The 26,953-nt window shown below is 38.8% G+C and overlaps 1 protein-coding gene across 1 annotated transcript in view; it reads right to left on the bottom strand.

Moving 5' to 3' along the window:
• Positions 1–17,585, bottom strand: part of BMPR2 (bone morphogenetic protein receptor, type II (serine/threonine kinase)) — a 50,229-nt gene extending 32,644 nt beyond the window's left edge. Inside the window, exons 1-2 of the mRNA XM_010182218.1 lie at positions 17,126–17,585; positions 15,660–15,839 (exon numbers count right to left, since the gene is read on the bottom strand). Coding sequence (XP_010180520.1) covers positions 15,660–15,839; positions 17,126–17,510 — 565 coding nt within the window. The 5' untranslated portion in view covers positions 17,511–17,585. The remainder of the gene's footprint in view (positions 1–15,659; positions 15,840–17,125) is intronic.
• Between the last annotated feature and the right edge of the window lie 9,368 nt (positions 17,586–26,953).

Below are 26,953 nucleotides of genomic sequence, written 5' to 3'. Positions count from 1 at the left end.
CTGCTGAAAGCCATCTCTCCTCCCCAGCTGAGAGGCCACAGCAAGGACTATTTTCCCCCTACTCCTACCCTTGCTTAAATGGAGATTCAGCTGGCTCCTGGGCAGCAAGAACCTTCTTCTCAAAGATACTTAGATATGAGATGCAGCTATTTGAGGACATCATTAAGTAGAAGGAAATTAGGGACAGAAAAGGCTGTGGAAAGCTGACAAATCAAACAGAGCAGTCACGAGGAGATGGAGGTATGACCCCACTCGGCAGGGTGGAAGCTGAAACAGTGAGAACAGCCTGGAGAGGAGAAAGGCTTTAACGTTAGGAGGACACCAGGAAGATCCATAGTGTCCACTGACATGCAGCTTCTGTTTCCAAGGCATCAGCTGGAGTCACCTTCTTCAAACAGACAACAGCATCTTGTATGAGGGCACATGGGTCCTTATGTTAGACATGTGTAAATGCATTTTTTTCCTCATGGAAAGAAAAATTTTCCAGAACTTGAAATACAAAGCAATGAGAAACCTGGGCTCTGTTTCTGGCTCTGATATAGAACAGCCTGATCTTAGGTAGGTTACTTTGTTTCTTTGTGCTTTGTTAGCCAGATCTATAATGGGAAAAACAGTACCTACCCTAACTTCAAAGGTTATTCTGATTATTTTAAAATAACATGAAGATGAAAAAGGCAATAATGATAAATAGTATTCCTTAGTTTGCACTTATGCAAAATCCTTCTACAGATCTAAGTACTTGATTTCAGATGAAATACAGACATCGTTTGATGTTCATTTCTCGCAGCACAAACGCCAGCTCAAGCATCCCTTGCCTCCTACTCCCAGGTGCCTGTTCCAGCCCTGCGGTGCCCTGACAGCTGTGCTGCACAACTGCGGTTATGCTGAGCGGGGAACTGCGTAAGAAAGTCAACGGGAGAGACCGTGGTGGGGAGGAAGGACGACATCTAAGGCAACACCCCTGCCAAAACAAATATACATCAATCAAATACGAAGGCTGGTATCAAAGCTATCAATTCATGTTACACCACGGGCATAGGAGAAATACAGCTGACTTCACTTGTATAACACGTTCTGTCTGCCCTACAGTAACAAACTTGTTTCAAACCAGGAATAAATATTTCAACACAAATCTGAATAGGTCACGGGGAGACATTTCATAATCCTATGGAACTGATTTGCTAACGATGTTGGAATCCGCGTGATTGCCAGAATAATTTAACTGATTGAATAAACACGTACTGAATGATACAGCTTCTGTTAACTGTCCTACTTTAAATATATTTTCAATATAATTAAAATTTTCTTAAATGAATCCCTGAAGTTGTCACAGCCCTGACTATTGGTTTCAGCCGTTTTAACGATGCTGCACAATTAAACTCCGAGATTGGTATCTTCACAAGACACTTATTTCCACAAATACTGTTGAAATAAGAATGCAAAAAGCAGCCTTTTAAAAAATGAATACAAAGAAGGCTTCTGTCGATCTGATTTACTCAAATCCTCAGTGTACCATGAAATCCTGTTAAATGAATGGCAAAAACCTCAAGTTCCATTGAACAAATAGAAACCTTTTTCGCGAAACTACAAAATAAACTTGAGATCGACTCCTTCCTGACAGGTGTTCCTAGTTTAACACATCACAAAATAGAAGCAGTCATAGCCAAGGTTTCCAAATGACTCTTCTGCTTCACAACTGGACACCATCAAAGCATTTCTAGATTTCAGCAGACACTGTGAAACTTACCCACTTCTGATACGTACTTGTTTGGTCACCTGAAATTTAAGGCATCCCCAAACACTACTCTTCTGATTTTTTTTGCCCATCATTCTCACATTACTCTTAAAAGAAATGAGATTTAGGAATATGCAATCCTGTGAGCTCCATTAAAGTGAAAATACTAGGACAAAAATGAGGATTTATGACTGCCAATTGAAAGGGAAGACTTCAATTAACTTTACACTTTCAGTCTGAACTATGGCTTGGGGTTTTTTGATTTTTTGTCCTTCTAACAATTCACAGGTAATCACATCAGTTATGCCTTTGAGCAGGTACTGTCCTATTATTGTTTTAAACAAGAGTCCTGTTTCCCTATCAAGAAGGAAATCCAAGTGTTCTATGATGTCTATAACGATCACATTCTCTACTGTTCTTCCTAAACATCCCTTTGCTGTAAGATTCCTAGTCCAGGAAAGGTCCATCAGGAGCCCAGTTCACAGCAATAATGTAGCAAGTTGTCAAGTAACTAAGCATATTTCTGCCAAGCAATTGGAATATAGCTAAATTACAGCTGTAAGCAGATATTCAAACTTTGAAAAGCATTTGCAAGTAATGTATTTGCTTCTCTAGAAACAAAAAAATTGCAGCTAACAGCACCTACCCAGCAACTATTTTGTTTTACACTAATTTAGAATGAATGGAAAAGCCTGCCTTCCAATCTCACTTTGAGGGCTCCATCATAACACAGGCCAGCAGCGTGCCAATAGCACTTTTGCGAATAAGCTGCTGCTGCCTATAAGCCATTACAATGATTACAAATACATTAACACAGTGAAGGAATTCAGGACACGCTTCTGGCACCACTGTGACACTGAAGGTGCTAGGTTATTCTTCAGGTCCTGCTAAAGCAGAACTGTAAATTACTAAAATAGATCACTTCAGTTCTTACAGAAGTTGCTAGAAAAATCTCCAAATTTACCCGTTTAAGCTCACCTACCAGCTCTCTTACAAGTTAGCATATAAGCGTGCAGGCATAAAATAAACAACTTTGATGAACATTTAGGTGATGTATGATCTCAGCTAATTAAATATTTAGCGCTGTACTCCCTCACACTACAGGAGATTTCTGTTCCACAGCAAACATTACGTGGTGACCACACAGCTGGACTCTTACTAAATGCAGGACTGTGCTCACCTCTACCCCCTGCTCTGTGTATTCTCCTATAGATTACAGGACTACACACCAGCTCAGTGTAGGATCAAGCTCAGCAGAGCTGGGAGAGGCTACTCAGACTGATAACTTTGGTACCTTATTTCACTTTTCTGTTCTGGAATATTCAGTGAGATTAAGGATTCCCAATTTGCAAGTTTTCCCCATTAGCCAAATCTAAACATTATTGTCTTCATAACAGATATTTAACACCCCAACACTCCCAACAGTAGGGAGCTTGATGTTTTCTAATTAAAATAAAAATAATTTTTAAAATAATCACATTTAACTGCCCTCCATAAAAACAGAAAAAGTAACATTAGTATGCATGAGCTATACAGCTGAAATCTCAAATCAGTTTAAAACCTTTCCCTTGATGCACTCTCTCCCACTGCCATTACACAGTAACTATTCTCTATTTAGTGCTGGACAGAAGAAGTCTCCTATTTAACCCTCCAAAGCTGTGCAGGGCCAGCCCACATCTTCCTTGACACTCTCTGATTGCGAGTGTGCCTGCACAAGCACTGTTTGCGAGAGCTGTGAGGCCTGTGGACAGCATCCCATCCCTCCTGGCACGGCGCTCAGGAGATGTGTAATGTTTTTGGTTTACAGTCTATATTTATTTCACCCACACACATTTTTAGCTTGGTCCAAAGATGCTATGAACGGCTTTGCTGCTGGAAGTGTCTAACATAGGTGTGTACAGTGCTCCGCTCACCCAAAACTACGTGTGGTGGTGGACACTTCCCAGCTGCATCTGCATGGCTGACAAGTGCATGACTGATCTGCTGACAGTACTGATGAAGGCAGAGAAAAGCTCAAGTTACTCTTCAGGGTCATTAAAAAACTTTAAAACTTTTTCAAAACCCAGTTTAAATATTTTCTGTATGTTCATCTATCACTGACTTCTGGTGGTTTTCCATGCTTTATTTCGCAGTAAGTTTTCACCAAGTTTTCTCTGCTTTCCCACAGCATTGCAGAGCAGCAGTGTCTGGACCTGCATTCAAAGGAAGAACACTGCTGAGAGTAATTCACTGTGGCTCAGTTCGCATCATCCATTTTGCCTTACTCACTGCAATAATATCCTCAGAGAGAAGAAATGGAGGAAAACAGAACAGCAGCTAGAAAATAACCAATTTGTATCTGCTGGAGTTTAGATGTCTACCTTTCAGGAGTTCATGTTGGTGTGAACGTGGGTATTTTCTCCACCCTTGGGTGTTATTTTGTATACATTTTTTTGTTGGAAGAGTGGTTTGGGATTTTGTTTCTTGTTGGGTTTTGTGTGTGTGGGGGTGTGTGTAATTTTTTCTGTGTTTGTGTTTGGTTTGTTGTTGGTTTTTTTTTTAACAGTAAAATCTCCCATGTTAAAGGGACACATACGAAAACTGTACCTGTGTTTTGTAGCATTTTATAACATTTGTATTAATTCTGGGGGTTTCAATTTCTACTTCTGCATTCCATATAACTACTTTTAGAGTGAGTTAATGCTTCAATGCGAGAAACAGAACTATGACCAAGAAACAATGATCTTAGTGGCTCCATATAGATGATCCAGCTCTCTAGAGCACACATGAGCCATGTATTCCTGCAGATACACACATCCAGTTTGTGAATGTATTGACAGACAGGGCTCTGAATCGTCATTCAAAGATAAATGGAAATATTTTTATTTGGTATAGGAAAAAAATCTTTCACTGCTACAGCTCCAACACTCGCATTTCCTGTCCAAGTGTTGCAAAAGTGAGAAGTCCTTTTATACAGGATGCAAGGATACCTTAGCCTTGCTCAAAGTACATATAGCTTTGAAGTCAATATGAATGTCTGGAACAAAGAATTTTTTGCTACTCTGAGAAAATATTATCAGGCCTGCAAGCAGTTTCTAAATGAGCCTCATACTGTCTGTCTAAAGGAAGACAAGAATCCAGGCCAAAGTAAAAAGCTGTCCAATGTTATCCACAGATACTTCAGAAACTTTAGGAAATAATTGGCCTAATATCACGAAACATATATGCAATATTTTGTAGGCTCAAACTTTAAAACAAATCCATAAAGCTGTGTTGCTGGAACACTGAATCCACGACACTGGAACCTTCAAAGGAATTTAGAAGAACTGGATCACAAACTGCTATTCAGTCTGAATGCAACGTGGTATCAGATGTCTTAGAAATAGAAGTCCTTCCTCAGATGTCTCAGAAAATGTCAAATCTCTCTTTCTACTCTAAAGCAAGAAAAAAAAAGTTAAAAAGTAAAGGCACAAGAAACAAAGCTAAGGCAATAGAAAGTCTTCACACTTCCCTCTTTCAATATATTTCCTTGCCCTTAAAGATTGAATTTCTAAGTTCTCCCCTTTAGACATATCTGTGTAGCAAATGTGCTTCCATGAATCAATTTTGTATGGAAGTATACTACACAAATTAAATGAAATAAGGTAAAATTCATGTAAGTGAAGATATTAAGAATGAATATATGGACTTCTTTCAAATTATCAAATGTGTTACAGAAAAAATACCTTAGTATCTCAAAATAAAACACTGATAATAAAAACAGGCTTCCGAGAAAGAAATGTATGGACTGTCTACATAAATCTGATGATGCTCAGTATTTAGAAAGATCCATACCTATTCTGATATTGAAAGCACAGAAGCTAAAAAGCCACAATTATTCTTCATATTTCTAACAGCTGGCATTAAAAGTCCGATTTCCTATCACCAATTCAGTCCTAATGAGAACTGCAACAAGGGAAAGTCTTTGTCACACACAAAAACAGACACAACACTTGTCTCCCAACTCCAGTGCATAGGTATTAGTATCCATAGCAACACAGCACTGTTAATTTTATTTATTAAGTACAGAACAGCAAAAATAATAATAATGAATGGTATACATCTACAACAGCTATTTCAATACACAAGGAAGGAACATTCCCAAACCTATTATGGAAAGAGAACAAAATCGCCATATGACTGGAAGCAGCACCACCACAAAAACTTAAAGCTAATGAAAAGACTCAGTACAGGTAAACGCAAGTAGTTATGGATTGATGAACTCCACTCTTTGTATTTCACGTAAGTCTCCTTATAATATTTTCAGGAATCCCCCTCACTCTAATATGCCTTATTAACAACGGTAGGCTTCTTTGGTTATAGGACTGACACAAATGTAAAAAGATTCTTGATATCAATGTGAATCTCTGTTAGCTTGAAGGCCTTTCAATAGCACAATCACACTCATGGGAATCTTCATCAGGATTTTAGTGAATACAGTCATCATCTCCTGTTTGGACAGCAACAATAGGAGTTATTTGGTCGTGAAAGCAACAGCTTTGAAAAAACCCTGCAATTGGCATATAATCAGGAGTAACAAGATCAGGAGCACACTGACGTGATGCTTTCCTGTCTGCGTTGGTTCCCCTGGATGTTCTATGAACTCTTTCTTTTTCAAGCATATGGTTTCTGTTAGCCAAAAAGTCAGAAGATCACCTCAGATCTCTGAGACATCAAACCAGCCCCAACAGCTCAGTTCTCCAGAAACAATGGAGACATCTATAGCCAGGATGACACACATCAGGAGCTAGATGCCCAGTTATGAAACTTCATATTCAGAATTACAGAGTTAGTCACAGGTTCACAATTCAAACACCTGAGGCACTCACCTGAATTTGCCTTTCACTTTTTTAATAAAAAGACATGAGCCTTTCTTTGTAATGAGAACAAATTGAAAACTCTGACTCTCAGTATGCATCCACACATAGATTTTGTCTGATCTGGTTTTAAGAGACAAACTATAGCTCATATCAAGTACAGCTCCTAACCTTTTCTACGCTCCCAACAGACGATGTTCCAACAGCACAGTTGTGAAAGCAATAAAAAGAAATCAAATCACATAAAGAATAATAGTTTAGTGCATATAGACAAAGATAAGCACAGACAGTCCTGAGTTCAGCCTTTGACTACAGCACCTGCAAGCCAGTCCTCACCCAGCAGCCGGGCCAGCACAGTGCTGCCCCACAGCTTCTGCTCCCTGGCCTAAGGGGAATGCGGCTCTCCCACCTGACATCTATTTGTTTTAAGTACTTTGTCTTCAAGTAATTCCAGGGTTCTTAGAAACAACTTAGTACGTTGTTAAAAACCAAACACTTTATTCGTTCGTGTTTTACCTTCAGATGGCGTCCGCTCTGAAGATGCACTGTACGCTAGATCACAAAGAAAGGAGTCAGAAAGCAAAGTTAAGTATTGTGTTGGATTTTCAGGATCACAGTATTTTCCAGATGAATAAAAAATTTATTGAAAAAAAGCTCAAAAAGGAACAGTGATTAATTACCAACTCTGAAGAGCCAACATCTTTTAATCATCTGACTGGACTTGTAGACTCCTCTGAGGAGGCCGAGTTCCATTGCACTGAGCTATGGATGCAACTCGGGTAAGACTGCACAGCAGCTGGGCTAACAGAGGCTATTCTAAGTGTACGTCAACTGCCAACAAACTTAAGTCCTCTTTCTAAATTGTATCAGTTCCAAAATCAAGAGGGTAAAATGTACTCAACAAAACCATGATACAGGATCAGATTTTTGTCAGCAAGCTTAGCACATATGACAGGAACATGTGAGGCTTATTGAAAATGTCTAATTAACGAGCAAAAAAAAAGACATGAAAGGTTTTCCATGATCTAAACGCTATTCTGCACAGATGAGCTTAATAGTACTGAAGAGGTAGTAACAGACCCAACAGTTCCAATCTCACATCTTCCTCTTACTCTGCCAGCAGTCTGTGGACAAAGACCCTTGTCACTGGAGACAGACAAAATTGGTGATGGGGCGGGGGTGGAAATTTAGTAGTAGTAGCTGGCAGTACCTAGCAGTGCTTTATAACTGAACTTTGCAGAGTTTTTCTTCTGCTTAATCTTAACTCCATTAATTTCAGCATTGTTGAAGAAAAGCAAAGTAGAGCCATGCTAAAAATCAAGTATGAATAACATGACAAGGGTAACACTGCAGGAGAAAGGGGATTATGAGGAGAGGCATTCTCAGCAAGCCTAGCAGCTCCAGCCTGCCCAGGGAGATACAGCTGCAGCATTTTGAAGCAAATGCCCTTTGTCAGGAGCTGCAGCAGCAGAGAAGCCTGAGCACAGCCATTTCTGCCACTCCTGCTCACTGCAAGAAGCCTTTAGCATTTCAAGACAGGGAGAAGGGGATATCAACAACGCCAGTGTAAAAATAAACGTTGTTTGAAAAAGCACAGGGACATAGACAAGTAGAACACACACAAAACTGTGTTTTAATTTTGGTAATGACTGCAATGTACAGTACCACAGCTAATTCAGTCAGCATACTTTGCTGAGGAGAGTTACCTATCCATAATCGCAGGTCTTCAAAGGAGAAATGCTTCCATGGTGGTGCAGTCTTACCTTACTCTGAAGTGTTAAGATTTACAGCACTCAGTTGAAAAATTTTTGGGGTGGGTAGAACAGTTATTAGAAGCTTATTACTACTACTACATCAGAAAGCCTGTCAACTTATAAAGTCCCCAAAAAGCATACAGGTATGGCAATCTGCTTTCACCTATTTCTCAAATTATCTGGGTTGTTAAACAGCTGTGTAGGATTTAATTAGAATAATGTTGATAGACATTGTATACATGTATTATATTGCATACTGCAGCACCTAAATAAAGACACAAAAATATAGCATCCTTGTCCGTTCTTCATTCTGCCTTGAGATGAAGCAAACCAATTCCTTATCAACCACCTTCTTTATTTACAGTCCGATTTTCCACTGATGCATTCTGAAAGAGTCCCTTGCCTCGTGTCTCCAAGGCATTCACAACACAGCCTCAATGCGCACTGTCACAACAGATATCTGCTAATTATGACATTGAATTTATTATACAACAGCATGAAAGTCAACAATACTCAGCATTCCCAGTAAACGGAAAAGATATATTTACTCTATCTGTATTACCCAGAGATATTTGCAGATTTTTAAACTCTTAGAACTGCATAAAACACACTAGTTATAAGCAACTAATTTCCAGCAGAGACGCAAATTAGTGCCTCAAGAACTGCATATGATACAAGAACTGTGAATCACCTATTTACAGATACTAGTTGGCTTAAAATTCACATTTTCACTATTATTGAAGGCGGCAAAAATCACTGATTGTATTTCAGAAAATGGGTGTTTTCTTTCTTCATTCTAAACCTTAAACTCAAATAAAATGTTTGCTTTGTAGAACTAGAAACATGCAGGACACTTCAAAGATGACAAAGATGCTGATCAGATAATTATATCAAATGAATAAGCTAAAAGTTATGCTCACATCTAACTGAATAACTGAGATCTCCAAGGACTCTACATGAAAATATTGTTAGCCCTCTGAAACAAAGAGCAGTGACAGCTCTAGCACGTCACAAACACACTATTGCAATGTCAAGATAAAATCCCACCTTTATCCAAAAAGCTCTTTTTTAGGTTCCAACAGTTTTTAAAAGAACTTTGCAAAGGTCCTTGTTCTTGGACCTCCAAAACATAACACATAACGTAACTGTGCTGCAGCTCTGCAGTTACCGTGTACAGTTCTCCTGTCACGTGCACTCCAAACAGCAGTTTGACAAAGTGATAGGGAACATACTCACAAAAAAAAAAAAACCAAGATTTTTTTTTTTTTATAAATATAATTTTAAATGTTTCTCCTTTTTCAAATAAACGTTTGTCCTTGTTTTATTTAACACAGTTTTTAGCATTTTGTGAGTTTGGAGTGTAACAAAAATTTTACAACATTTCCAAACACTTCTAAAACATTTCCATCTCGTTGCAAGTAAAACAATCCAATTTTATCTTCCTGATCATACATCTCTGTAAAGAGAAAAAATGCACATGCACAGTTTTCTAAGTAGGCTTTTCCTTCACGGCTAACATTTCATATTCAGACTCCAACTGCACATCAAAGCTTTACTTATAAATTCAGTAAAGATGCAAGTTTAATCTCAGGAGACTACGATGTCTTAGAAGTTAAAACATTAAGTGCTGCTACCAACAACCTTTGAGAGATTCTGCTTTTTATATGTCCATCCCTAATGAGAATGACTGAACAGAAGTTACTCAACAAGCATTACCAGTTATCTTGGGTGACTTGCAGAACCTTCCATTGATTCTATACAAACTAAGGCTTTCACTTGAATTTCTATATAGCTTTCTAGACTAATTGCTTTAATACTTTGGTCGCTTCCTGCAACAACTTTCACTTCTACTTTTTCTCCCCTACATTAATCCTACATTACTATCACCTTTCCCTCAGCTGCAACAACACAAGAAATAGCCTTAATTAGCACATATTTCCAAAATGTTATCACTAAGTATTTGTAGAAATGTGCACTGTGTCACAACCCTATCCGCTGGGAGGAAAGGGGAGGCGCATGGGTTCATTAATTTCCTGGAAGCAAATAATAAGCAAAAAAAAAAAATAGAAGAATTTATTTTAAATAACTTCCTGGGAGGCGAAGTATTGTCCTCTTACACTAAATACTTAGTCATATTGATTACTGTCCTAATACTTCCTCCCTTGCCTTGTAACATAGTGAAGGTACATTAATGACATATAATGCCTTATCTCCTCACTGAAGGGAAGATGTACCTGATGGATTCCCTATTATTTCAAGGGCACAAGTTTTAATCCTTGTGTGAATCAGTCCTGCCTCCATTTTTCAAGACAGAAGATTTGCCACCTTGCAAAGGTTTGTAATATCCCCTTTCCTATAGACTCAAATCAGCTGGAAAAAAATTGTGCAAGGGAAAATGCTTATTTATGGAGCGTTGTCATAGATTAGGCAGATCAAACATGAAAGACCAGCTCAAACACTGGCTACAGATTAGCTGCTCAGGTACTGCAAGTGGAACTCAGATGAAGTAAAAGCATTTCAATTACACATTAATATCAGATGCTGCTCTCCGTAAAAAAGCAATTCAAGATGCCGACTGAGAGTGAGCAGGGCTATGACTTTCCAAAATTAGCCTGACATGATCTGATTCAACTTCAGTGGCAGTTACACTGGGCCATGAAATGGCCTCAAGTTGTGCCAGGGGAGGTTTAGGTTGGGTTTTAGGAAAAACATCTTCACCAAAAGCATTGTCAAGCATTGGAACAGCTGTCCAGGAAAGTGGTTGAGTCACCATCCCTGGAGGTATTGAAAACACGTGTAGATGTGGCGCTTAGGGACATGATTTAGTGGTGGACTTGGCAGCACTAGGTTTACACCTGGGCTTGAGGTCTCAGGTCTTTTCCAACCTAAATAATTTTGTGATTCTATGTGTCCACAGCAACATGAGTCTAATTGCTGCCTGTCAAAAGCAGGAGTTAAATGAAAACTGTCTATTACTTTAATTAATGTGACCCAACCATATACATTATTTTTTTTTAATGGTAACTATCCTCAAAGTTTCCACAGAATTCTGTGAGCACTTAAAGAGAGAATTTTATATACGTATTTTGCATACATAGCAAGAAAGCTGGCAAAGAAAGGCCAAGATAGTATTGTCCTGGAAAGATAAACCCATCTATTAGTGTTTTCGAATAAAGAAATGCCAAGTTCCTTTGCTGTGTGAGGCAGTTTCTTTATATTCAAATCTCGGAGTTCTTATTTACTGTAAGTTTCTAAATCCTTTAAAAATCGCAACCACTATTTGTTGCTATAAGGAGAAAAATCCTACTTAATTTCTACAACAGCATGTACCAGTAATGCTTAAATGTTGCTGCCGGGGCTTTCTTCCATGTATCATGTGAATACATCACCTGTCATACAAAAAAATAAAACTCTTTACACTCGGTTGCTGCAAGATTAATTTATTTGTAGTGCCAGGAATGCAGCCTTGAGGAAAAAAAAATTAAAAATGGCTTTGCTGCTTTCATCTCGATGTTATTTTAATGTGAATGTTTCGTTACAGCAATATATCTATGACCAATGAGGGAGGCCGTTTACCTACTCAGCTACTTAAATACTATTTAAATGGCCATTACGAATGATTGTACAACTGGTGAACTTGTCTCCAAAACAGTCTCAGAATTTAGGAAGAATTTTGTAGACATTAGAGGCAGATATTTAACAAGCCTCAAAATTAAATATTTGACGAAGCCAATACAGTAAACGCACATCTCAAGACATTTATCCAGGAAACCACAGTTGACCCTTTTTAGGGCAGGTTAAGCAGTATATACACATAGAATATTTTTGTCAATTTTTTTGTGAAAATACAAGATGGAAGAAAAATTAATCTATACACGAGAGATTTAGCAGAGCATGAGAAAGTACATTTTTCCTGAAAAGTGCAAGCTTAGATTGGAATGAGATGTTGGTTTTTTTAACTTCTGCATTTCAGTAGCGCCAAACTCCACAGGTAAATCTTCAGATGTGAAATAAACCCCATTCTCCAACCTCTCATTCTCCTCTCTTTCTTCCAGGAAACAGCTCTCTCAATCTCTGCATTTTTAATACCTCCAGACTGCAGGCTCTAGACTACACCCCATCCTAAAGCATTTGCAAAATTTTAGCTGGAGGGACTAGCAACCAACAACTACTCAAATCTGCCTGGATTTTCTTTAAGATAGAAGAGAAGAAAATTATGACTACCCAAATGTATGACTGTTTTAAATTACTAGCTGCACATTAAGAAGCAGTAGGGATTAAATTTAAGGCTTCAAGAACCTGTTTGTTCTTAATCTTATTTTTCATTTTTAGAAAAGTTTTGTTTCAAGACAGAATGGATTTCTTATAAGAGATAAACATGTTCTGACATCCTAAAGGACAACGGCATAAAAATTAAATTTAATACTTAAGACAAGAATTGCTATATTTTATGAAAGCAATAATTTGTTATATCTAACATGCCTTAAGATCTTAAGTTACTTTTCGTCTTCTCAAATCATTTATAGTCTACGTCTTTCAATATAGCACTGGTAACTGTCCTATAAAAAACTGCAACCAAGTGATCGTATAAAGTATATTTTTATTCCTCCATTATTTTTCTAGATGGATTTAGCTCAAGAGCCTAAGGAAACAAGCAAAGAAATGTTTTAAAAATAACACCTACAAGCTTCTTTAATAAAGAAGTTTTAAATTCACTAGGTTCATCAGTAGTGTTTTCAGGTTCTGGTAGTTTTTAAACTGTAGCTGAATTTCTACTTTTTACTCCAGGAACTTTTTTTTCTGGGTGATTTTACTGGAAATCAGTAGAAAAACATTGACAAATACTTGGTTAACTGTTGACTGAATTCATCAGGCTTCACATAATCAACCTTGCACTAATCACACCTGCTCTGGAATTTACAGGGTTATAAACACAGGTCTAGGAAGCCGCACACCTTACTTTCTGTCATTCAAGAACTATTCTGTGTACAACATTTTCAATGCCTTATCAAAAATATTGATGAAATTGTGCTCTTACAGTTCACATGCTCTACTGAAATAACCTTCTGCAGAAGATTTCCCATGTGATCGTGACCCATTCAATTTAATAGTCTAAAAGGTAAAGCAATATAGATTGCCACAGTCTGTGCAGCTAAGCTTACTAAAGTCCTTAAAGCATTCGGACGACTTTACCAGAAATGCTGGAGAAGTGCCCAAGTAAGGTACCTAAGCAGGTCAGTCAAAGCTTCTCCCTAGTTCTGTAAAGACTGAACTTCGCAAAAGTAAGACTTCTGTCCTCAGTGCGGCAAAACAACCTTACAGCACCAAACTGAGTTCTAGAAGGAGTCAAGAGGGCTGGGAAAAAGACTCTGAAGGCTCCAGTGCCTGGAATGAGGGTCTATAATGTTGCAGGGGTCTGTGTGCCACAGCCTCCCTCTTTTTTTCACTCTTCCAGCTTCCTAAAACATCCTCTGCCTCCACAGTGCTGTGGGTGCATAGGATTTACACTGCCAGGAGCAGCCCCATCTGTCAGATGCAGCAGTAATAGAGCTTTACAAATGAAACACCAGTGTGGCAAATGAGGCCATCTTTGCTCCTAGAAGAGCCAATCTCCATCTCTTAACCTAGTCAAAGCAGACAGACAACTCTGCTAGGCAGCAACCTACTTTGCTTATGCTTATGCCTAAAGCCAAATTTGCATATTATGAAAATGGAAGGTGACACAGTAACACGAAACAGTTTGAGTCAGTAGAAATGCTCACTGCAGCACTCAATTACAGCTGAGTGAATTAAGGACTGTGTTACAAAGTCAAATTCTTCTTCCACCCTCACTTTGCAAGTCAAGTAGATCTTTCAGTATTAGAACTTCCACTTAAAAATTACTTTGAGATCTTATCATCCAATAACTGAGTCAATTCAGCTTGTAATTTCTACCCTTGGAGAAGCACGAGCACAAGCAATTCTGTAGAAACCTTGTCTTCCTATTTTGGGGGTTTAGAAAGGAACAAGGAATTATCTTTACACCTTTTCCCCTCCTGTCTAAAACACCTGCACAGCACTAATTCCAGTCACATGTGGGGAGCCCAATCAGAGTACTATTACCACAGTCAAGTAGAGGCTGTTCTGCAGTGCACAGTACTGAGCTCAGACACTGAATCCAAATGGTGATCACTTACTGGTTCTGCAAATAGCATTGTCAGCCAAAAGACACCATGTCTTATCTACTTTCTTTACCCATTTTGACTGTATGCACTGTCCTAGTAAATGTTTGGTTTTGTTGTTTTTTTTCATGTCTCAAGCCTTCATTTTGACCAAAATTGCTCACAAAGACTCCATCCTACAGCTACTTTGGAAAGCATCAGTATCTTCCCTGTCTTAGAGTTTAAGTTAATTCAAACAACATCATTCCCAAACACAAACTACTCTTTTTACATTCTACAGCTGTAAATACCATCCAATTAAAGACATCTTCATTTCACAAAACACTTTTCATTGATAGAGAACTCTCGACATACACAAACAGTTGTGCCTCCATTTACATACATGCTTTATTCAATTTCGCTTTCACAACTCTTATTTAGAAAAGGCTATCCAAATGTTTAGATTAGGCCACCAACTCAGCTTCTTTAGAGGTTCTTAATTCTTGGAACACAGCTTAAGAGTATGTCTGCTAGACATGATCTTGCTTCTGTAATAGGACTTTAAGGGGTCTGATCCCTTGATTTGGATCCATGTGTTATGTTGATTTTACAATAAATAACAGATAATCTAATCTGGAAGAAAGACTCTTTGAACATTATGCCAAAGATAATCTCTACCAGAGATATGCAAAGGAAAGAAGTCAAATTTCAAAGCACTGCTGGAGAGAATCTCAAGAGCCTAATACAAGACCGGTTCTACCACTCAAAGCTATCTGTGAACCACAAGTGAATAGACAGGCCAGACTTTTCAAATATCCCATAATGTTAATGAATTTACTGCCCTGTTTTTAACAGAAGTCTGAATCCTTCTGAATATCCCCACAGGCTTCTGAAGTTGGGCATCTGAATACTAAAGCACTCAAGATTAGAGACCATTTTGGAAAATGTAATCTGCATTCAGCAGTTGCCTATACAAATAATAGTCTTGTAAGCATTTAACTCATTCTTTGCAGAGCACTGTAGAATACACAAATGTGATAAACTTCATATGGAAAAGCTCTATTCTGTTTGCTATTTCTGTTGCATCTAAAAAGAAAGATCACAGAGGTTTTGCATTTTGTAGTACCATGAAAGAAGGATCTCTCTCTAAAATATTTAAACCATGAAATGACAGAGGTGGCAACATCTGACTTACTGTAAGGCGTTGTATCAGTAGGGTCAGGAGGTGGAAAATTTTCTGTGAAGTTGACATTACACAAGTCCGTACTACAGCAGCAGAAGCGATAGGTTCCATTCTGAATCAAGGAAGGGGTGGTTGTAACGATACACTCCTCAAAATGACACTCTTGTGGGTCTCCTATATGAGACCAGCAACCTGTAAGAAGAGGCAAATTAAAGAATTCTTTTTAATAGAGGCATAAAATTAATTCTATTGCATGGATAATTAAACAAGCCTAAAGAAATCCATGCATTACCCAGTTAAATGTAACAGAGTGGGGAGAAAACAGTTATCATAATTTGCTTGTCTGACTTCACTACCACCTTTTAAACCAAAAAAATGAAGAATTTCTTTCATAATTTTACCACAGCCAAGGAGAAGAAATACGAACAGCGATGAACATCAACATCAAATGTGTCCAGCTGTTAATCTCAGTATGCCAAAATCTGAATTCTTGAGCCTTCTAAGCATACACATGCCATTCTTCATTTCTCTGACACCAAAGACAATATTACCACCTTCTGGCTCACAGTCCAGATAAAATTGTGACTTGGTCCTCTCCTTAGAGCCAGGCCACAAGTCTACATCTATAGTTGGGTGCTTTTTGTGTAGTTTCTAAAAATTCTGTCCTCCTTCATCCTCAACATCACTGGACTCTACTACAGGATCACAACTTATTTCTTGGTTAATGCCAGCCTTTTCTCCTTCTCAAGTACGATCAACGGTGGTTAAATGTTATTTATGCACAAATGCCTGGAAAGCAAATAGGCAGTGTGGGGGCAGAGGTGAGCAGCCAGATTGCTGCTCTCAGCAGATTACCAGATCGAACACAGAACAACAACATTGAGCACAACTGCACAGGATGTTTGTAAATGGCAGCTTTCACTCAGTCCTATACTACATTAACCTGTATCCAAGTAACAAAAGCAAAGTCCCTGAGAATGATAATCAAAACACATCTCCAGCAACTACAATCCCTACCATCACCCTCCCTGCAGAATAGCGGCAAATTTAGTTAGTGACATGTGACAGTTTTGTGCTATAGCTGCAATTCCCTTGGTAACCAAACATCCAATCAATATGACTAAACATTTTTTCTTAATGAGACACTAATTTTTAAATTTCTCATTACATCAATACATATACAGAGACATACTTAAGAAAGCCATCTTCCTCTGGACATCCTAAGTAACAAGCAATTTGAGTGTTTTTTCTTCAATTGCGCATTGATCTCTTTGGTCTCTTTAAGAAGTCATTTATTTAAAACAAACTTTCTGTTCATATTTAAAACTGCTAAATGGGAAGCTTAAAATTATGCATTTGTACAGTGCACAAGCAGAATGTCCAGGTTTGCAGCAGTGCATCTTCGTACCGGCTGGCTACATCACAGAGAAGTAAAAAGAGTAGCAAAGCTACCGCACTTACACCAAAATGTTACATACCTTGTTTCACAAGATGTATGTCTCCTTCTCGTGTTTTTTCCCAAAGTCCATAGCAGGTACTACCTTTCATGCACAAAATCGTGCCATTCTCCTGGGAGATTCGGCTCTCACTGATCCCATGGTCCTGCTGATAGGGGTCCTTAAATGCACACAGCCGCTCCTCACTCTGCGCAGCTTCAGACAAAGAAAGAAAAATATTTTTTGCCACTGATTTCATGCATAAAATATCAACTTTAATAAAAGGATGTTTAAGGTCTTCTGGAAACCTACAAGCAAAATCATCCTGAAATATATGTATCCATTCTTTAAACTGTACTCCAATAGTCAGAAATAAAAATGAGGTCTGTTCCAAAGTTATTTCCATAAAGAAGACAAAAAAACTCATCAGATATTTCAAAGTGAATGTGCAAATGTCTGAAGTTCACAGGTGCAGAATAAAGATTTCACTGCATAGTCTGCAGCATCCACATCACTTGTCCTCAAGCACAAGTTACGCAACTGTTAACTGGTTTCTTCAGGAACCGCGCGCATTACTTAACTGTTTCCAGATCCTAAACCAAGATGATCCTTTTCAGACTGCCACCCAATCCAGGGCCAATCTAATTCAGAGGGTTTTTTTCCCCCCACTCTCTTTCTATTGACCTATCTCATTTTTTCTACATGTTATCCAGCCATTGCACTGACATTTACTGCTTTTTGCTCAGCAACCTATCAGCTTGGGCTCTTCCATCCAACTTCATTAATGCCCACCAACAGAAACACGAATAGCAGAGTAAAACCCACGTGGATTGACCAGCAGCTCTGGGAAACGCTGCCTGTAAACAGGAGCAATGCTGCGTGTGAAGGCTCCCTGTGAAATGCCCAGCAGAAACATTACAAAACATACAAAGACAGCGCAAAAATAAAAAACCACAATCACCTAAAAAAAATCCTTGGGGTTTTTTATTAAAACAAAACCAAAACCACCCACAAAAAGCATACAGATTCTTACAAGAATATTTAATCAATAAACTTCTGCATTTTAATAACTTAAGAATTGATACGTTTTACCCTTATGATTACTGCTTTTTGGTTTATGTTGCCTCAATGAGAGAAATCAACCATGCTGATATGCCTCTGTCATCTTTTCTTTAGAAAGAGTAAACACATTCAAACAATGACCTCTTTAAAAAGGCATCAAGTCCAAGCTAAATCCATCCTACATTCGCAGTCAATATTATACTTAGAATATTTGTATTCTTCCCTTGAATGATTTTATAAAAGGCATGGAAGGCTAGGTGTGTCATGTCAAGACATTTCAATACTGTTCAGCAGTACAGCTCAAACATCCAATTGCAGAAGGAATCTGTACCACATCTCTCAATAACAACATTCCATCCAGTTCTTTAACTCCCATGAAAGCATTGGTAGCGAAAAGATGCAAGGTGGAGTAGATTGGTCTTTTGGGGAAAACAAAGTCTGAAATTAAAATTACAGCATACATAATTGTAAAAGGTACTACAAATGTATAAAATATCTCCTCACTGAGAAGTTATTTATTTGATCATTATGTAGGACTGGGCCCAAAGCAGCCCAGTTTCAGCAACGTTTCAGCAACGCAGACTTACTGTAAAAAAGCTTTTGCATTGTGTCACCAGTGCAGAAGATTGAGTAACAGAAAGACAAACCAAGAGACTTGGATACCTATCTCACTTCTAAGGCCATAACTATTCATTAAAGTCAAAATTCAAAATTATTCTTATGCTGAGACAACCATGCACCATCCAGACAGCTGCACCATCCAGAAAAGCAGTCTGCCAGTGACTTGCAGTTTACTCTATGGCAGCAGTAATTAAAACAGCACAACTTAGCTCATTTTTCAATGGGCACGTATGACCAGTTGCGTGGCATGTCAGCTCAGTGGCGGTAAAATGCTCGGCTGAGGAGACAGGAACTTCTTAAGTCAATGTAATTCAATCACTGGCAGCTCCACGTAACTCTAATAACCTGGCCAGTTATCCATGTGAATCACCCACCTCTGTACACTGGTCAGTGTACAGTTAACACTTTACATCTGAAACAAGAGTTCTGCAGTGACAGACACTTTATTATAAAGCAGTGGCTTGATATTCAGAAACTCGGTTGCCTAAATTTCGTATCTTTTTTTTTTTCCTTTCTAAAAGAGTACAGTTAGTCAAGTTACTGAGGACAAAAAGGTCACACATTAACAGCAAGCATATGCTGCCTCAAGCAGTACTTGCCAATCGCACGTAGTCGGCTCATTCTCAGGAACAGCTGAGTATGCCAGGCGTGAAGCATCTGTCCTGCGTTCTCTGCTTCATGACACGGGACTGGCCAAGAAACAATGTACGAAAGGACAGTACTCCTATGCTATAAGAGAACTGGAGCTGACTAACTTTTTAAAAATCAAAAGGAGAAAAAATTATCACAGAAGTGTAATTTTCAAGAGAGAACAGGACAGAGCTGTCCTATCTGCTTCTAGGGACACCACGAAGGTTATAAAATCAGTTGTGCATAACAGCTGAGTGGGGCTAAGGTCATCTGAGATGTTAGTTGTTTACAGAATGCTCCAATTGCTGCAAGATAAGCCCTTTCAAAATTCGCCTTTATTGTGAAAAATAAATTAAAAGGACAGGACTTATAAATCAGCCACACAGATTTGGTTTCCTTATCAAAACCTTGTAGTAAAAAAAAAACAACTCGGTGAAAGTCCACTTTCATAATGCAATATGTTAAAAAATATAGAAGTCTTTTAAACTCTGAGCTATTGGAAAAAAAAGAAACCTTTTGGTTTTGCTTTCTAGTCAGAAATATAGCTACATGTATCATGTCTGTGCTCCAAAGACACAGACAGCTTTAACTGCCTACTTTTCTGGTCTCTTCACCTTTCTATATCTCTCTTGGGATCAAGGTTGAGAGGCAAGAACATGCAGAAGATATTTGAAATAAAGAAAAGTTGTTAACCGTTGTGCTAGATGCTGTCCAACCATACACTACAGAAAATAACGGTTGCTACTAAAGGCTTTTCTGATTGAAAAAAATGTATTGCCCTGTAAGAATACCTGCAGAAGGGAGGAAGGGGCAAGTATGAGAAAGTATAAGACCCACTGCTAGCAACCTGAGTGCCTATCTTTATCAGTCTCCTAGTAAACTAATAAAAATGCAAGTTAACTTGCTACAGATTAATGTCAGATGATCTCAGTGGGAAACTTCTCCAACAAAAAAGAAAGGTTACTCACCCAACAACTAGAGTTTTCATGCTGATCGCTGCACATTCCTGCTTCGATTATAACTTACGACTAGCACAGCCCCTGTGGGAGCAGTACCCACTGCAATACTCTGCTGACCTCTGCCCTTTCCCTGATGGCACGGAACATCTGGAGAACAGGGACAGATAACAAAAGCTACTTTATTTTTCTCTATGGGCTCTGTAGGTTCATTGTTGAAGCTGTAAGGCCGAAGAAAATTGGGTAGGACATTCAGATGTCCAGAAATTGTCTTGAAGAACCACTGAATAGATGAGCCACTTCAATTTCTTTGCATGATTTTGGCGGATTCCTGCTCTGGGAATTTGGCAGTAAGGTTTCCTTCAGCCAGACAGTTCAAAATTTAAACTTCCAGTATTGGAATACTTCTAAGTCAGGCCTTGAAACTAACCTCCAGCCTAGACGAGTATGCCTTAAACCTTCCCCAAAAGAAATAAAGATAATATTACAAAAACACACAGAGGGGCTGGAGAGCCTATTCTAAACTTTTATCTATTTCAACAGAAGTCTTGCCCTTTAAGGTAAAATACTGTTGTTCAGTTGGATTTACATATGTTTCTCATAGATGACCACAATTTTACATCACTTTTCAGTCATCAGAGGAGCCAACAGCTATGCATGGTACAACCAGAGCAGAAACACACCTACCTGTCCCTTGGGATCTCTGCACCTGCAACGCAAAAGGGCAGCCACTAACACTCTCTATAGCGGCTTAGCTGGAAACAATTCCAAAGCTGCTTCTTCCCGAACTCCATCCTTGGAGGCATTCAAAAGCCATCTGGGCATGGCGCTGGGCAACAGGCCCTAGGTGAGCCTACCTGAGCAGGGGGTTGGACAAGATGACCTCCAGAGCCCCCTTCCACCCTCAACTACTCTGCGATTCTTGCAGGACACAGGTCTCAAGGAACGCCATGTGCAACAACCAGACAGAAAAACAATAGTCCTCAGCTGGGTTACCTGCTATTTTTTGTCTCCAAGGCAGGGGAAATGGCAGGGTAAGACTAAAACTACTAGATTCCCTTGTTCGTCTTCAGTTCAAATAGATTCAAACTCAAGGAAATACCTTAATGTTAAGATCTTCAATAAAGAACAAGAGCAATTAAAATAAACAACCTATTTATCCTATGAAGACCAAGGCTCTTGAACTGATCCACTTGATATATCCAAGCCATTTGCTACCTTTGTCAGAAACATGAAAGGCAAAGCCCCTGCAGACAGACGTGCTCACCACATACTAAGGACTCAAACAGTTCACTGTGCAGCACTCCTTTCCTTACAGATTTCGCAGACCCAAGATGTACCAGCAGCTTATCCTTAAATCAGAAAAATACAGAAGCCATTTATGGCTATACAGCATATTTGTCCAGACATGAAATGTCCCAACATACAAACAAAATCAAGACCTAGCACCAAACTAAGCGGCAGCACAGGTTTCCCAGACCATCTTTCAGAGCCCTGCGCTTATGAAGAGAAATCGCATTGTTTCAGCTCTTTTACAGGCCCTTTCAAGGTGTCCCTCTCATTACCTGCACACAAGCTAAGTATCACAAAAATAACTGCAGGAAAACAAATAAAATTAATCTGGATCGCAGTTTCTCTGTAAATGTGTAAGTCTAGGGTAACACTTTCATCATTCGGTCTACAGCGCAACAAACAGAAAAAAGTGCCACAGATGGATGCATTCCCCCAAAGACTACAAACCTACTGCATCAAAAGAGTGACCTCTGGTTTTTGGTAGGGCGGTGGGGGTGGACGGCTCTGGAGAGCTCACTGTACTTAAAACGCAATTATCTGATTCAATCAGTACATGACAAAAGTGTAATTTGAGAAATATGGAAATTGTGACTATCAGGAGAAAAGTCACATCAAAGGCTACCTCCAAAGCCCGAAAACATCTATTTGTTATTACTTTCACAACGTGTAGGAATTACAAGAAGAACTTTCGGTACTTGTATTATCTTCATAAGGTAATTTTCATAGTAAACTGTATTTGTTCATCACAAAGAACTCATGACACATTCAAGTCTTTTCTAATTCACCTTTAATGAAAGGCTACGAGAGAGACTTTGAAATAAACAAACAACAACTGAATGGTTGCATGCCACTGAAAAAATTGCTACTATAGACAACTTTGTAGCAACAGATAGGCTGCCATTAAACATGCCAAAAAGCAAAACCTGAACAACAAATCGTGAAGGATTTATAATTGAATTTTCTATTCCTCTTGAACTTGCGTACCAGTAAAACTGTGTAAAAACAAATATCAATAAAAACAACAAAATTAACTCAAACTTCTGTTCTCTCATCCAGCAGAGGTTTCCAACAGAGACAAGAAGAGAAAGCACATTCTCAGAAATTCTACCAAGGGAAAAGGCAGCAAGAGAAAGGCAAGCTTTTCACTTCCCCATCATAAACCAGCAAAAAACCCCAAAATTAGTTCTATTGCTCTCCAGACCATTTTACACCTACATTTTATAAAATATACTTTACTAACCAGTTTCAAAAATATGCTTAAAACATGAGCAGCATTACAATTGAGTATGGGTGCTTCAAGAAGTAATCTAGAAACATGAAATGTTCTTAGCTTTCCTGCTTGGCTGCCATTACTGGCGCATCTGATCCCCACACGCACATTAACCGACTTCACTTGAAATAGATTGTGAAACCCCATTGTCATATTCTGAAAGGAGAATGGGGAAACAGGCAACTTTAAATTACTTTCCTGAAATCATAAAGGAACTGGAAATTGCCCATAGTTTCCCAAGTCCATCCTGTGGCTCACTCTTACTGCTGCAGTGCTCTGGGGGCACCGAGTTCATCCCCGTGCCACTACACAGGCTCAGCAAAAGCACCAGGTCTTCAGGGGTTTGTTTTTTTTAGCATATGGCTCAGGTTTTGACAAGATCACAATCCTTGTGTTTATCAGCTCTGCAGTCTACAAAAAAAGCTAAAAAAACAAGTTTATATCAGAAAAATACTGTATCGATGTTTTCAATATTTTCTCCCTGCAGCCACACCATTGTTTCCAGCTGCTCTGGAACAGAGAAGTGATGCACACAAATACGTGAGTTGTGATGTTTGTAGTGGTTCACTAGAAAACCACCCTGCATATGTTTACTATTTGAGTATTTGCCTTTGTTACCTGCTAAAGATATTTCTGGACAGAAAAGGTCAAAAGAAAATTACAAAAGTATCTAATGTATGTATCAGAAATATTGTGCGCCACGAATACAGGATTCACCTGTACTAGGATAAGTTTAAACAAATTAATATACTGCTACTGCTTTTAATATACTAATTCTTTTGTGATCATATTGTGTTCTAGGAAAACATAATTACAGAAAACAATTACAACGGGACTACCAAAAATTACAGGAATCCAACAGCAAATCCTTCGAACATGAGTCATGTTTTCATTAATAGCATAGGAAGTCGGTTCCATTAGTACCTCCGTGACACTTCCTGTCCTTACGTCTACTCAATGCAGTGCGTGGAATTTGCATCAAGTGCAAAGGGAGGGGGAAAGGAAGGAAAAAGGACTCAAATGTTACTCAGACGCTGCAATTATTCCATTCCACGCTCTGTCTGGATTAAATAAGTAAATAAAAAAAATTAAAAACAGTGTTTCCAACCTTATGATTAATGCCAGGCAATACATTTAGTGATGCAACAATAATGAATAAAAGAATCTGAGATAACAGTCAGGAGACAGACTTGCAGATAAACTTCAAGAAGAGACTTGCTGGCATCACAGACCACATATGCAGGTACCATGCTGGTATTTCTGTCCAACTGCTTTCATGACCATACAGGTGAAGACTTGAGGAAAAAAAAAATACATATATACATATATCTATATATATCTGAGTATTTCTTTGCCTATAACGGGATTCCTTTAAATACAGGCCACCCTACATTCAACTGGGAACCTCATTAGGCTGCAAAAGATTCTTTGAAAAGATTACGGTTTTTTCTGTAACTTATCTTTCATCTTAGTGAGATTTTCATCAGAAAGGCCGCAGACACAAAACCTGTTTTCTTTTGGCCCTGTCAGCTCTCTATAGAGTTCTTTTATTTACACAATACAGGGAAACATCATCACCCTTGAGACAGGGTTACGAGACAGTACGTGTTCTCATAATGCAAACTTAAAACGAAGGCGATTAAACTAATGTACATCAGGAGGCTCCTTTGAGTACATCCTTTCAACTACCGACAGCTGAATTCTGGCGTGAAGTACAGAGAGACAGGATCTTGAAGAAATCATCACTCTGTCACTGCTTTTTTCATCTTTTTCTCCTCAGAGGTTTTAACTACAAATATTTCTAAATGTGCATACACTTAGATAAAAATATATCACAAGCAGATGTCTTTTGAAAAAAGTCATTCTTCTACAGACAGACCATCCTTAATACTAACTTAGAGTGGGAGGAAAAAAGCTAAACTGCTGGTAATCTTCCATATATTTACACTTCCAGTACCCTGCTTAGTATCATGTTTTACCACCTGCACAGCAGAGATGCAGACTCACCGGTCAGGAAGATAAATAAACCGTCAGTTTAAGGGTTGGGCATGAGAGCACGAAGGTCTAAACTAACCAAAAATGGCCCAGGGAGTTTTTGAGCAAGAGGTCAGGGGCAGAACAGTGCAACACACAGCCAGGGAGTACCTGGTCAGGCAGACAGGACAGCCCATTGCTTCACAGCAAGCTTCTATGCTAGGAGCTCTTTAAGTGGGCTCCACAACAGCAGTTACTGGATTAGTATCTTAAAGACAATCAATAAGAAAGAACGGAGATTTCCATGAGCGTACAGTAGGAATTTGCAGGAGGGAAGCAGGAAGGTAAAGAAAAATGTTTCAGAAAGTTACACCTGGGGTCGTAAGCTTTCCTCTCCTTCTAACAAACAGAGAGGAAATAAACATCACAATCATTAAAGCTACTCCTGTATTTTATAGGACTTCATGATACTGCAAAATGTATTTTCACAATAAATCCCTCACAGTTTATACTAAACATTAAAATCTGGAATAATCTGTTCACACCACTGCATGTTCTTAGCCTTCACTGCTTAAAATTATTTTTGTTTTGTCTGCTTTTGCTATGTAACATCACAGTTTCAAATGCTGGCAATTACACAGAGCCCAGCTTTGATTGAGAACTAGTGCCAAAACTAAAATGATTGCTAGTACTGATAGCCATTTCAAAGTGATTAAGTGACTGCACATGCAGATGACTAAATCAGCTATGTTCACTACAAGACCCTTTTCCATCAAAACAGCATGGGATGAGAAAATTCAAGTGTCTTTTTTTCCTGTACATGGATATACTTTAGCTTTTCCTTCTGCTCAATCTAACCCTCAAGCAAACAAGTAAATTTGAAAGCTTTTGCCTCCATACTCCCTTTCTAACATAGTGCTGCCTGCTGACAAACACTACCAGCAGTGACAGAGATGCCAACCTTGTCCTGTTTTGTATTCTTCAACAGTACTTGGGTATGTTGGTGTTTCAGCTTCATTCTGAAGCACCAGTGCTCTGTTAGCACTAAATGAACAAAACAGAACTAGATCATGTGGCAGCTATATTGTATTGCACATGTTGTGTGTGAGGTTCATACGTCATTTCCTATCCAGGTAGCATTGTATGCATCCACCACGCTAGGAATGTCATGAATTGGAATCAATGTAAAGAGAGGGGTATGGAGTGGCCAAAAAGTAAGCAGTCAACTCTGATTCTTTAGTGAAGGCCTTGCTCTCCTTTTCCCCAAATTTACTCTCAAAGGAAGTGTTACCTTAGAAGAATCCAGCTTAAGTGAGAGGAGTCATGCAGGAGAACAACAGGATGGCAGAGATTCATTGCTAGCAGCTGACAAATTACGTAGCCCACAAACGTTGCCAGATTTTATGCAAAGATACCTGAGCTTATTGCCCATAAACTGTGTCACTGCCTCATTTCCACAATCTTCTAAATGTTTCTGAGGAAAACCAGACAACCTCGTGGTGTAAACCTCACCTGAAGCAGGCATTACCACAGAATCAAAATTTCATCCGTCTTGCAAGATGGACAAGATATAGTGGCAAGAAAGCTAACAGCACCTGCGTTGCAGCATAAGATCTGCTGGGACAACATTCAAGAATTTCAAGCAAATTTGAACAGAGTTAATACTGGTTCCTGGTTTGCATCAAGAGGCTGAGGCACTTTTCAGCTGATATGGGCAGAGACTCAAGCTGAATCTGTAATGAGGATATATCTCACTGACTCAGCCAGGGTCAGAGAAGGACGAACTACATAATTAAAACCAAGTGTCCTGAAGTTTCAACTAGAGCCCTAACAAGTTGACCTTTGGCTACCTCTACTTCGGTCACTAATCGGAGCTCCCCCCACCTTACAAGATTTCCTCCAGAATGTATGCATCTAAACAAGAAAATAAATCTACCTCTCTCAATGATTCAGCATTGTCCTTCACACTGTTTTATAGCTGTGTTCAGCTCTACATAGTCAGGTCAGTTGTTTTTATTGTATAAGTCTGCCTAGTTCAGCAGGTTTCTTCCTTCCATCTTTTCC

This window comes from Mesitornis unicolor, unplaced genomic scaffold (assembly GCF_000695765.1).
Source record: "Mesitornis unicolor isolate BGI_N332 unplaced genomic scaffold, ASM69576v1 scaffold1474, whole genome shotgun sequence".
NCBI classification, from domain to species: Eukaryota; Metazoa; Chordata; class Aves; order Mesitornithiformes; family Mesitornithidae; genus Mesitornis; species Mesitornis unicolor.
This window is presented reverse-complemented; position numbering and strand designations above follow the sequence as displayed.